This window comes from Pelodiscus sinensis, chromosome 2 (assembly GCF_049634645.1).
Source record: "Pelodiscus sinensis isolate JC-2024 chromosome 2, ASM4963464v1, whole genome shotgun sequence".
NCBI lineage: Eukaryota > Metazoa > Chordata > Testudines > Trionychidae > Pelodiscus > Pelodiscus sinensis.
The window spans coordinates 231,989,320-232,003,037 of NC_134712.1; the positions used below are offsets into that span (position 1 = coordinate 231,989,320).

At 44.0% G+C, this 13,718-nt stretch overlaps 1 protein-coding gene across 2 annotated transcripts in view; it reads left to right on the forward strand.

The window, feature by feature from the left end:
• Positions 1–409: 409 nt before the first annotated feature.
• The window catches only part of CREM (cAMP responsive element modulator), an 86,432-nt gene continuing 73,123 nt past the window's right edge, over positions 410–13,718 (forward strand). The window contains exon 1 of one of the 2 annotated variants that reach the window (XM_075922694.1): positions 410–530. In XM_075922694.1, coding sequence (XP_075778809.1) covers positions 462–530 — 69 coding nt within the window. In that variant the 5' untranslated portion in view covers positions 410–461. Of the gene's footprint in view, positions 531–4,603; positions 5,037–13,718 lie in introns of those variants that run through there. The other variant, XM_075922693.1, reaches the window with a different exon arrangement.

A 13,718-nucleotide genomic window follows, 5' to 3' on the forward strand; every position in this document is an offset into this window, starting at 1 on the left:
AGGAAGAGAGATGTTAAATGATCAGTCACATACACATAAAGACTGTAAAGTCAGGGGTGAAAGTAATTTAAGTCATACCAGATCAGAGGCACAGCTCCAAGTTTTAAGAAGGGGCAGCTGTGTAAAGGGTGGAACCTGCAGTCACTTCTTATTGGTACATGGTACCAGCCTACTTTCACTTCTGTTCGAAGTCCATCAGATTCCTAGCAGAATTGGTGAGTTTTATGGCTTGAAAGTTCTTCTGGAATACACCCAGTTTGGTGGATTATTCAGCCTGTGACTGGGCATACCAATCCTACATTTGAGCTGTAAGGGTTAACCAGAGTTACCTGGTTGTGAGAGCCCAGCCCTGCTGGGCATGCTTCATCTGGAGGCCAGCTATAAATGCTGGTGGAACAGCTCAGTCTGGGTTGACTGCTGCTGGGGAAGAAGATGTTGCCAGAACAAGAGCTGTGGCTGGAATGACCTGCAGAGTCCAGTCAGCAGGGAACAGCTGGAGGAAACCCCCAGTCTGGAAGAAGGTGGTTATGGTGAGTCTAGTAGGAAATAGCCCAGGGCAGGGAGTTAGATCCCCAAGAGCTTGGCATGTTTTGGGTGGATTAATTGCTGAACGAGGGGTGGGCCACCACACCACTTACAGAGCCCGGGGCTGGCTCTTGGTGGAGAGAATGGGCCTTTGTCTTCCTACCTTATCCCCATTAACCCCCAAGTGAGTACTACATTCATTGCTATTGACTTGGGCTGCGAGGCCAGTCAGCCGTACGTGAAGGGGTGTTGACACTTATTCTGACCACTAGGCCTCTACTTACTGACTGTAGTTGCTGGGCTGTACTGCCTAATAGGGATGGGGTTTGGTTATTTGCCCTGAACCATTGGGATTGAAATGCACATGGGGTGATGCACCCTTTGAGAGGCCTCAGAGGCGTAATGCCCTGTTTCTGAGGGGAATAGGCATACCTACCCCATGACACAGCCCTTTGTTTAGAGTTTTGTTTGTAGAAAGGTTACTTCAGAGGCAAGAAGAAGGAATGAAGACAAGCTGGAGAAGATGTAGCTATCTCTTATAATCCTTTTGCCACGTGGCTTCTATTTCCTTTGTCCCAAACACAAGCTGCTCAGCATGTGAACTAGAAGCCTTAGAGTTCTGTTCATAGATATGTCTGTTCATCAGTGGTCTCTAACCTTTTATCCGCAAGATCACTTTTTTCAACTTAAGTGCAATGTAAGCTCTTCTGCAAATCCAGATATACTTGTCCCACTTCCTTCCTGCATCCTATTTTAAGCTCTGTGTTGTGGTGGTACTAAAAACACTGAGTTGCCCTCCATCCTGGATATATGGCTACACTGGTTTGAGTACTGCTGTATTAGGAATTTTCTTTAGTGTAATCAGAATAATTTTTCAAGTAATTTTTAGGTAAACTAATAGTCTTCTTTCATTACATGCAAGGGCTGGGTCTCAACAAAGAAAACAGATATACTGTCCCTAACTTATTAGTGCAAGAATGCAGCAATTTTCTTCATCACATTACTACCATTTTCAAAGACCATCTGAGCTCAACTTAACTCTGGCTTTGACAGGCACAGTGCCATTGGCTTCCATGCATCCAGGCCAATTTATACCACAGCTGAACTTGGTCCATCATCTCTGTTGCTCTAGAATACAATTATTTTGATTTCTTGCCTCTTGATTTTCATTTGAGTTTGCAGCAGCTGGGGGGTGCCTCTGTTTCCAGATTACCGTTTAAAATCTCTATGCAATTAAAAGCATCAAGGGAACATCATATTGGTATGCCGAATAAAGCTGTAATAAATTAACTTTGAAAAGCCTGGTTTTGAAAGCTGCAAGGTGCTAGCAAATCTCCTGGAAGATAAAATGACTTAGTCATCCTTTACCTAGAATATTATACAGAAGACCGGTGGTTTGCCCTTTACATTTCATACTGGAAGGCAGAAAACCTAAGCCTGGTTCAAATGGACATGAAACCCATTCTTTTACTTAATGTTAGAAGATTTACCTGGTGTTGCTTGGGTCCTTGACAAAAAATGTTTCTCTTCATTTAAAGCCTGGGCTCATCAGTGAAACTTCACTATTACACGCGGTCACACACACACACTTGCTGCTGCCTCTGTTCCAGAGACAGCAGTTCAGGGGGCTGGCAAAAGCTGGTACATGCAGGGAGCTGGTGTGTACACTATCACATCAATCAGTGCTTTTTTTTTTTTTTTTTTGGTGTATAAAAAAAGGTGCCAGTACTCCAGGCGAAAAGTTGTTAAGCTCTGACTGGAGGTGCCGGTACAAAAAAAGCACTGACATCCATAATATTCTTTTAAATAGTTTTAATTGACATATTTAAAAAAATTATTGGCTCCAGCAATTGATCTTTTAATAAGTTGCTCTAGGACCTAGTGGGTTAATTGACTTCCATGCTAACAGGAAAGGCTTAGTGGAACAAAACAAGGAAAGAGCAATACAAAATTTTCAAAAGGGAAGCACACAGGAAGTCAAAATGAATAAGAGAAGGTGGAAATAATTCAAAACAGGAAGGGGCTGTTGTTCAATATTTCAACAAAGGAAATGTAGCATGAGAACAAATATTTCAAAAGTGATGTTTAGATTCCTACAAACTTTATATTGCTACTTTACTTGCATTATATGGAATTTTTTCAGTTGTGCTAAATAATCTCTTATTGGGGAAACATCTATTAGGAACTGACTAAATAAGGGAAAATTAACAAACTTAACTGGGAAAGCTTGATGTCAATTTACTTGTGCCTCAGAAGTAGGACCAGAGATGGAGCCAGCCAATCATGATTTGTAAACAGAACAGATGTCCAGACTTCTCCCTCACTCAGTGAGAGACTGAAAACCTGACCTACTTTTCAGGAGGATGGGAGTGGACAAAAAATAGCCAGTCCTGACACTGCTGACCCATTAGCATAGTAATTCCCCTGAAAATTTAGACGTATTTATCCTTGTGAGCTGCATATCTAGCCCACAATGTATTATGTGGTCTTCATCCAGTACTGTCTGTATAGGATGTCACAAGGACTGCAGCATTGTGCTGATTGGGCTGCAGGCTGAGAATCAAACCCCACTACAGAACAGGTTCTCAAATACTTAAGCAAGCTTTTAGAAGAAATTCGCTGTTATACACAGTATTTCTGGACAGTACTTTGAGGTGACAAGAAAAAAGGTTGTGTGCCATATAAACATGGTATAAACTAGTGTTTCTTAAACTTTTTAACACCAAACAATTTTTTTATGAGGAACACCATAAAAAAAAAAATTTATATGGGGGGGAGGGGGGAGTCGCCTGCTATACCGGTGTGCAGCAGACCACAGTTTAAGAAACACTGCTATAAACATTTGAGTCTTAAATATTACACTTGGTATTCTACAGTTCTTTGAGTGTTTATTCAGCGACTTGATGACTTAGTTTCCTTCCTTCCTTTCATTTAGGTCCTTAATATTTTATACTTTGGAAGTACAAATCCCATTAACCCTGTACAGTCAGTATTGTGCTCATCCTCCCACTACCCCTGTGAAGAAGAGATTATGCCTATTTTACAGAGGTAGAGAGCCTTAGAAGTATTTGGGGGACTAACTGACTCCTACTTATGTAAGGGATATGTGCCTAAATACCCCTGAGGATCTGTGCTCTAACTGACTGGTATAAAATCACACACAAGTTTGGGAAGCAGGGAAATCAACCCTGAATCTCACAAATCCCCAGGTAAGTGCCCTAACCACAAGCTCATTTTTCCTTTTTTGTATACTGGTAAACATTAATATTTGTAAGAGAAGATGTATTAAGAGTAGCAAAAATCTCTCTGGCTCAAATTTACCATAATTTGAGCATAATCAAAATTAAAGCTATCAATTACATCTTCTAGAATACTACAAAGATGTCAAATGCACAGCAAGTATCACACATTTATTTATAGTCATTAAATGTATTCATTTGGCTCTGAGAGAACATTAGCATAGCTACATCTTTTATCATTTAGCAGCTTTCTGATTTACTCTAAGTTCCTGCAATTAAAAAAATAAAATATAGGATTGAAACCCTTAAACAAAAATACTTTAGCAATATAATCTGAATTCAAGTATTTTTGTGGGTAAAACAAATATTCCCCCAGCGTATCCTTGAGCATAGCGTTCAACCTCTTGCTGAAGTAACCTCACTATGGTGATAGCAGCAGATGAAAAGAAATACGTAAGTTCCCTCTGTTAATGTCAGTCTGCCAAGGCTATCAAAGCATTTCTCAGGCAATTCAATTTCCTAATACAAGCAGGTTGAGTGATGTTACAGAAAGACCGTGGCTTCCTGCTGCCCACTGAGAATACTTTAAAGCGCTCCGACACTTCCATAAGAGTTTTCATCTATTTTGCCGAAAGGTGAACTGTGGCAGAGAAGTGATTTAGGCAAAGTCCCAGAAACCAGCAGTCGGACGGGTTATAAAACCCAGAAGCCTTGATTCGGGACCCCTCTGCCTGTCCTGGTGAGGCTGGGGCACAGCCGCACCCTTCCCAGTGCCTGTATAGGAGGTGCACACCAAGGCACATCTAGCAGGGATGAAGACTGTGTGGACCGGCCGCACCCCACGGGTTACCCACGCCACTGAGAAGGGGATGGGGTGCGGCTTCAAGCACGCAGACGGCACCTCCCCAGAGCCAGCGGGGTGCGATGCCCACCGATCTCTCTCTCCCCCCCCCCAAACGGGGAGCCCGACGAGAACAGACGTTTCCTCCCGCAGCCAATCAGGTAGCGGGACGGCGGCCCCGTGGCGGCGGTTGGCGCGAGGTCGGCCGTTAGATCCCGTTTGTAACCAATCGGCGCTAGCGGCTACGGCTGCCTAGGCCGGGGCTCCTCCTCCTGCGACCGCTGCCTGTGGGAGCCGTCGCGGACGCCATTTCCTCAGCGCCCCCGCGGCGGCGCGGCTGCATCAGCGCTGACGTGGAGGCGACGTGCGGCTCCGCCCGGCCCTTACCCCCCCACCTGCCTGTGACGGGGGCGTCACGTACGGGGCGGCGGGTGAGTGCGGGAAGGGGCGGGGACACGTGTGCGCGCAGCCCGACCCCCTGCCGGGGCGGCTGAGACAGCGAGGGGATGGCAGAGAGGCAAGAGCACGGCGGGAGCAGCCGCCCTTATTGCGTAGGGGAGGAGAGACGCGCTTGCCGCCTTCGGTACCCCGCTCTCGCTCTTAGGAGGTGGTTTACCCAGCCGCTCGTCCCTCCTTACAGGGTGCGATTCGGCCGGGCAGCCCGGCTCCCCACCGTCGCAGTCTCGGGCCCGCCTGAGCTGTAGCTTGGTGTCTTCGCTCCCTGCCCGTGAACCAGCGCCTGTCAGGAGCGGGTGCTCGTTCGGTTTCACGGCGGTAGGAGCTCAGCGCTTCAGTCTGCGGGGCGCTCAGCTTTGCACCAGCCGGGGTGGTAGGGGACGTGCTGCTCTCTCCGCCTTTCCCATTGGGCATCTGAGACACGGAGAGGCTTCGAGGGGGTGCCCACGGGGCACTGCTGGGCACCACAGCACCCAAAGCTTAGGTGCCTAGAAAATTACGGGTCCTGCTGAGCAAGCCCCAAAGCAGAATTTCGCGCCTAGGCATCTCACTGCGATGCAGGGAGGGGACTCAGCCGCCTTAAAAAGTACAGTGCGATCCACAAACGCCTGCAGGTTAGAGCAGGAGCCGCCTAAGCAAGCCAGGGTCAGAGGCCACCTTAGAGAGGGACATGTGCTACCCCTAGCCCTGCTTTCCGAGTCACCTAAGAGTATCTCTAGCAGTGGTACAGGAGCAGAGCTGTTGCTGGTGTAGCTTAGTTAAAAAGAAGTTTCCCTCGCTCTAGTAACGTATATCTATTTGAGAGGCAGTGGTTATGTCAGTGGAAGAGTGATTATGTCAGTGGAAGAGTTTATTCCACTTGACCTAGCTTCATCTATGTGAGGCAGGGCTAGGTCAATCTACTGCAGTGGTCCCCAACGTTTTGGGGCTACCGGGCACCTGGGGGCAGGCCTGCTAACGCGCTGCGCGTATGGGGGCGGGGCCGCTCACAGGCCACGTGACTGGGGGCGGGGCCAAGCATGCGCTGCACGCCCGAGGTCGGCACCGGCATGTGCTGCGATCCTGGGCAGGGGCTGCCCAGGTTCTGCATGGCGCCGCCGGGGTTGGGGCCAGGGCTGGCGCGGCGCCCCCGGGGGCAGGGGGCAGGGTCGGCACCGGCATGCGCGGCGCACCCGGGACCGGGGCCAGCCATGCGCCCAGGACTGGCACCTGCCGCACGCCCGGGGGCGGGGCTAGCCCAGATTGCTTTGTGGGCGCATGTAAAGGGCCCGGCGGGCGCCATGGCGCCCACGGGCACCAGTTTGGGGACCACGGATCTACTGCATCACACAGTTTGAAATTTTACACAGATCTATGCAATTGTGGGGTACTTAGACTTCTCCCTGCAGATCAGACTTATCTCTGTTTATCATCTGTGGAGCAAGGTGTCTCACTGATGAACCTGCTGCTTGAAGAAATAAGGTACCTGCTTCATTCCACACAAACAGCCAGAGTAGGTTCTGTCCCCAACCTTAAAATTTTCATCCTTGTCTCACTGGGTTAGCTCTGTTAGTCTGTATCTGCAAAAACGAGTCTTGAAGCACCTTAATGACTACTGATGTATTTGGGTATAAACTTCCATGGGCAAAAGCCACTGACATCTAAGTGGTTTTTACCCACAAAAGCTGATTTATGTCCAAATAAATCAGTTAGTCTTTAAGGTGCCACAGGACTCCTTGTTTTATCACAGTATTAGTGCGCTTGTCTGGGATGTGGGAAATCTAAGTTCAGTACCATCTCTCTCTGTTAGAAGGAGGAAAAAGGATTTCATACTCTTCAGGAGAGTGCTCTAACCACTGAACTGTGGGATTTTCTGATGTGGGGCTCCCTCAGTCTCTCCTCTGCAAGCAGTTCCCTTGTTGACAGGTGTGACGGCACGTTGGGGGTCCCCCATCTCCTGCACCCCCGAAATGGCATGAACAGACTCCGCCAGCCAGTAGAATAGAGGTGGTTTATTGCTTCTCCAGTATACAGCACAGCACAGATGTCATCGGGTTACAGGGCAAGCCTAGGATGCCTCAGCCCCCCTTGATATGGGCCAGGGGTCTTGGCTTCTAAACCCCCCAGCCTTTGCTGAGGCTGCTTCCTCCATGCTCCCAGAGAGAAACTAACTCCCTCTCCTCTAGCCCTGCTCCCCAGCCAGGGCAGCATCCACCTTCCTTTGTCCCTCTCCATGAGGGGTGACTGGTCAGACAGGTTGAGACCTTCTTTGCATAATGACTCATGGCCTGTCCTTCTGGGCCGCGGTACCCACGGCAGCCAGTGGGGTTACCACAGACCCATAGAAACCAGCAAGTTCCCCCCCCACTACGTCACAACAGGTAACTTATGAGCGATTGAAGCAGGGGGTATAGACTGAGATCCCCTCTCAGTTGGATGCCCTAATGCCATTTCAGTGTCATTCTGTCTTGAGTCTGTCAGTGAGAGAGAGAGTAAAAGTCATTTCCATTCTAGCATGAAACAGTAATAAGGTCCGTGCTGATGAAAAGGGGTTAGCTGGGGATGCACTGACACACTATATGAGTACAGCTGGCAACAGGCAGCCAGTACTTGGTATGGTGTGTGAGAGGATGCACATTGATTATATAGAGCAGTGGTTCTCAGCAAAGGCACACGTGCTCTTAGGGGTACATAGAGGTCTTCTCGGAATACAGCAACTCAAGTATTTGCCTAGTTTTATAGCAGGCTACATAAAAAAATACTAGTCAGTGCCGTACAAATTAAATTTTAATACAACTTATTTTTACTGATACATGTACTAAACAGTGAAATATAACTATGATGTATTCCAATTTATTTTATATAGTAAAATGAGAAAATACTATTTTTTTATTATTAGTGTGCTATGACACCTTTGTATTTTTGCCTTTTGCCTGATTTTGCAAGCAAATAGTTTTTAAGTGAGGTGAAACTTGGTGTATGCAAGACAAATCAGATTCCTTAGAGGGTGAAAGTCTTGAAAGGTTGCAAAACATTGGTAGAAAGTGAGTGAGGACACACAACCTGGGGGAAGGCCTTAGCAAGTTTCTGTGTGATTACGGTAGGAGTAATGTGTAACAAATGTATCCAGAGGTAACTTATGGCGTGGCAAGTTATGGGGGACGCACTTTACTTTAGCCATTTGCACAAACTGCAGACTCAAGAAATATGCGTGTGTATTGCTGGGGAATCATAGAATCATAGAATACTAGGACTGGAAGGGACCTCGAGAGGTCATCATGGAAGGACCAAATACTGTCTAGACCATCCCTGATAGACATTTGTCTAACCTACTCTTAAATATCTCCACAGATGGAGATTCCACAACCTCCCTGGGCAATTTATTCCAGTGTTTGACTACCCTGACAGTTAGGAACTTTTTCCTAATGTCCAACCTAAACCTCCCTGGCTGCAGTTTAAGCCCATTGCTTCTTGTTCTATCCAAGATGAACAAGTTTTCTCCCTCCTCCTTATGACACCCTTTTAGATATCTGAAAACTATCATGTCCCCCCTCAACCTAATTCCTTCAGCCTTCCCTCATAGCTCATGTTCTCTAGACCTTTAATCATTTTCGTTGCTCTTCTCTGGACCCTCTCCAATTTCTCCACGTTTTTCTTGAAATGCGGTGCCCAGAACTGGACACAGTACTCCAACTGAGGCCTAACCAGCACAGAGTAGAGCGGAAGAATGATTTCTCGTGTCTTGCTCATCACATACCTGTTAATGTATCCCAGAATCATGTATGCTTTTTTTGCAACAGCATCACACTGCTGTCTCATATTCAGCTTGTGGTCCACTATGACCCCTAGATGTCTTTCTGCTGTACTCCTTCCCAGACAGTCGCTTCCCATTCTGTATGTATGAAACTGATTGTTCCTTCCTAAGTGGAGCACTTTGCATTTCTCTTTATTAAACTTCATCCTATTTTCCTCAGACCATTTCTCCAATTTGTCCAGGTCATTTTGAATTATGACCCTATCCTCCAGATTAGTCGCAATCCCTCCCAGCTTGGTATCATCTGCAAACTTAATAAGTGTATTTTCTATACCAATATCTAAATAGTTGATGAAGATATCGAACAGAGCCGGTCCCAGAACAGACCCCTGCGGAACTGCACTTGTTATGCCTTTCCAGCAGGATTGTGAACCATTAATAACTACTCTCTGAGTATGGTTATCCAGCCAGTTATGCACCCACCTTATAGTAGCCCCATCTAAGTTGTATTTACCTAGTTTATTGATAAGAATATCATGTGAGACCGTATCAAACGCCTTACTAAAGTCTAAGTATACCACATCCACCGCTTCTCCCTTATCCACAAGACTCGTTATCCTATTAAAGAAAGCTATCACATTGGTTTGACATGATTTGTTCTTTACAAATCCATGCTGGCTGTTCCCTATCACCTTGCCACTTTCCAAGTGTTTACAGATGATTTCCTTAATTACTTGCTCCATTATCTTCCCTGGCACAGAAGTTAAACTAACTGGTCTGTAGTTTCCTGGGTTGTTCTTATTTCCCTTTCTATAGATGGGCACTATATTTGCCCTTTTCCAGTCCTCTGGAATCTCTTGTGTCTCCCATGATTTTCCAAAGATGATAGCTAGAGGCTCAGATACCTCCTTTATCAGCTCCTTGAGTATTCTAGGATGCATTTCATCAGGCCCTGTTGATTTGCAGGCATCTAACTTTTCTAGGTGATTCTTAACTTGTTTTTTTATTTTACCTTCTAAAACTACCCCCTTTCTACTAGCATTCACTATGTTAGGCGTTCCTACAGACTTCTCGGTGAAGACCAAAACAAAGAAGTCCTTGAGCATCTCTGCCATTTCCTATTTTCCTGTTACTGTTTCTCCCTCCTCACTGACTAGTGGGCCTACCCTGTCCTTGGTCTTCCTCTTGCTTCTAATGTATTTATAAAATTGAATATATTTGTAGAATATTTGGGGTGAAAGAGACAGATTTACTGTTTGTTTTTTTTGACAGCCTTCCTTGGCAATTCTCTGAGAAGGGATCTGGATGGGCCTGATCCTTTTAACTAGATTATTGCCTTCTAGGCAAGGGAAGAGAAGATTCTCGTGGGGTTGGTTTAAAAAAAAAAAAGTCTCTCTTCAAACTTTGAGTCAGTATCTCAGCTCTAACACTGATGATGCCAGGCTTTTACCTGGCGTGAGTCCAGTTGTAGCTCATGCAGCTGCACAGATGTTCCAACCAGAGCTTCACATTAAATTATAATCTTATATAGACTGTAATTGTAGATCCATCTTGTTCTTTGACACTGTTTTTGCGTGTCTAAAAATCACTGCAAATCTAATACTAGATTTCTCTCAGCCTGTAGTATTAGGAGGGCAAGATGTGTCCTGTGTGACATATAGCATCTTACTTGTACTAATACTAGGGATGTTAAATAGTGGTTAGTAAGCTAATTGAGTAGTCAATGGAATGTATGTGGAAGTTGGCCTGAATTAAAAATGCCCTTGAAATCCATAAAAAATGGATTCTGAGTTTCCTGTCTGCAACTTTACCCTCAAACAGCAGGCCCTGCTTTCTATGAAAGAAGTTTGCAAGATTGATAGTCAAGAAGAATAAAGCCTTTAAAATGTTTATCATCCATCTGACATTTGAAAGATTTGCACCATTCAGAAAAACGATGCCCCCAGTCAGACAATAGTGGAAGTGCTAAATTACAGTTTATCTGTCTTTTATTTAGTAGCAAGAATAACTTAAAAAAACAACAGTGGTCCTGTAGCACCTTAGAGACTAACAAAAATATATTAGTAGAAGTTTCTTTACTACTAAGCAACCTTTGTTGAGAATTTGTACATTTTGATATTTTGTCATAAAAGTGTGTTGGAATAAACTATTTATTTTCCTATGGCTCTGTGTATTTAATAAAGGTATCTGATGCTTCAGGTTATACTGAATTCTGGAGCAGTTTTATTCCTGGTTATGCAGCTAAATCTTAACAGATATTAAAGATTAACTTTTATTGTGAGGATTTAAAAATTAGGAACAGCATGCAATAATTTTCTTCAAAAGTATTTAGTTAATCTTTATAGGGCTAAGTTTTGTTTTAAATCAGTCTCCAGTGGAGAAAAAAGTTTTAAAAGATTCATGCTTCTAAATTGGAGTGACCTCTGCACAAACATGGTCTGTGGATACAAATTGGATATCTGCAGATTTGCAGTGCTGTGGATATAAAATTTGGATCCTCATCCTTCTGTGATCTACAGGCATAGTCTGAGGATATCTGCATTTGCTAATATAAAGTGGATATCCGTAGATTTGCAAGACTCTACACATGCTCAGCTTTTCCACCTGTGTCTGCTTCTAGCTGGCTGTTTTCCAATCACTGCTGTGTCTATGGCTCATAAGGCAAATGGTTTCTGATGGAATTAATTTTCTGGCTGAGATTTATTTTGGGAGGAGGGATAGAAGATAGTTTCTTCTGTCTGTCTTTATTCTCTTTCACATTTGACATACTTAACATTACTTTCAAGTTATTTTTACATACAGATTCTATTGCCAGTGACATTCCTAATATACTCGCATTTTCTTTTTAATTGAGCAATATGTCCATATGCTCCTTAAAGTTCTGATATAAAGCCAGTGCTAAACATCAATCCCAAAAGCTAAAATAAGCTTTGCAAAAACTAGATTAAAGCAATTGATAAATAAAATAAATGAATCACAATACAATTTCTTATATGCTTTTGAACAGTAAAAGCAGTTCTATAGAGGATTTCAGATTTCCTAACGTTGTGAAATTTAAATACTGCAAATTTAACAGTAAAGACACAGATAAGCACATTTACAAATGAAGAGTATACCTGTTATCCATACACTGTGCACAATCTCATTTCTGAATGGATACACAATAAACAGAGTCACAGTAAGTTATTATAACATCATTAATCAGACAGAGCAAATACGCTTATGGCAGTGGTGGGCATACTGCAGGCCACTTCTGTCTGGTCTGCAGCTGCCCTGGCTGCCGCACTCCCCCAGCCACTGCTTGTTCACTGGGACACTAGAGCCCTGTATTTCCTATGCCTCTCTCTCCTTCCCAGCACTTTTGGAGCTCGAACAACTGCAAACACCTGATTTGTTGCATTCCACCTGTTCTGGGAGGAAAAGAGAGGAGGGGGGATGGAGCATGAATGAGATGATTCACATGCTCCAAAAGTGCTGTGGGGGTGCCCAGTACGTGAGAAGTGTGTGGGGAGGGGCACAGAGAAGGAGCAGCAAGTGGAACCCCACTGGGCTGGGAGTTGTTGTGGCCCTCTTAGGTGAATGAGGGACACTCATGAGGTCTATATACTTCCTGCCAGCCCCATGATTTTTTCCTCACGACCTCCAGGGGGGAAAAAACACATAAATTTATCTTACTATAAATGACAATATATTTTTCAATCATAATTGAGAGAGGTGCAGCCATGTAATTATATGTTCATTTTAAGATAAAAATCCCATCTAATTAGTATCAGTGTATTTCTACATAAGTGTTGAAAAATAGTAACCAACCCTGTTGAAAAAAATTAACCCTATTAATATTTAATGTCAAAGTAACTCGCATGATGTGTAGCTAATTTGTAATTAAATTAGCTTAAAATAAAATAAAGCTTTGTGCAATGTTTCAGTTTAGGATTAAATCCATACATAAGGCTTATAAAATTACAATGATTTGAAAGCTCAAGTCTTCCTACAAACAAACGAACAAACTATTCCTGATTTTTCAACATAACACGATCTCTGTCATTAAAAAGAGCTACGATCATTGCTGTATATACGAAGCTGAAACTTAAATTTAATTATTCATGGATCATATAAGGCTTCCTTACAAATCTCTTTGGATGAAATATGGGGTGTAAGATGTTTTATTTTTATTACCATAGCACCTAGGAGCCCTAGCCATGGACTAGAAAAAGAGGTGCTTGAACTATTCCATTTTAATGGTGTTGCCAAAGTTGTTGTTGACTGGGAGTCCCAGTAAGTCTGAAGCCCAAGCCACATTCCACGGGGGTGAATCCTTACTACCTTGGGTTAAGATTACATGATCCCCACTCAGGGCAAATACCCTTGGACTTCAGCTTTGGCCCTGCTGCCCCACTGTAGCTGGGGTTCAGGCGGACTGTGTCTTCAGTTCCCCCTCCCTAGGTCATGTCATCTTTGTTGTCAGAAGGAGGTTGTGGTGCTGTGAGGTCTGAAAATCCACTGCACTAGAACCCCCGTGTTCTTTGTGCTACACAAGTGCAGAAAATGATGGCTCCTGCCCCAAAGAGCTTATCATGTATGTATATCCTTGTTTTGAAATTTAGGAGCAATGGATCTGTCAATACATTTCCATTGACATCAGTGTTTTGCCTCTAATCAAAACCGCTTAAGTTATAGGAAGAAAATGTCATCCATTTCAGTAGTCTCTAGTCTGAATTAATAACAGTTTGTTTCATGGTGCTTGCTATTGTGAACATTAACAGTTTTTTGGAAAAACCTATAGCTATTTTCAGATATGCCAACCAAAATAGGTCATTTGTCTTGTACTTTATATTATGCGGCTTTATACTGCACCTTTTTTTTAGTCAGGCTTCTTGTATAAGTTTATGCCAAGGGAACTAGCACACCTAAAATGACTACTTAC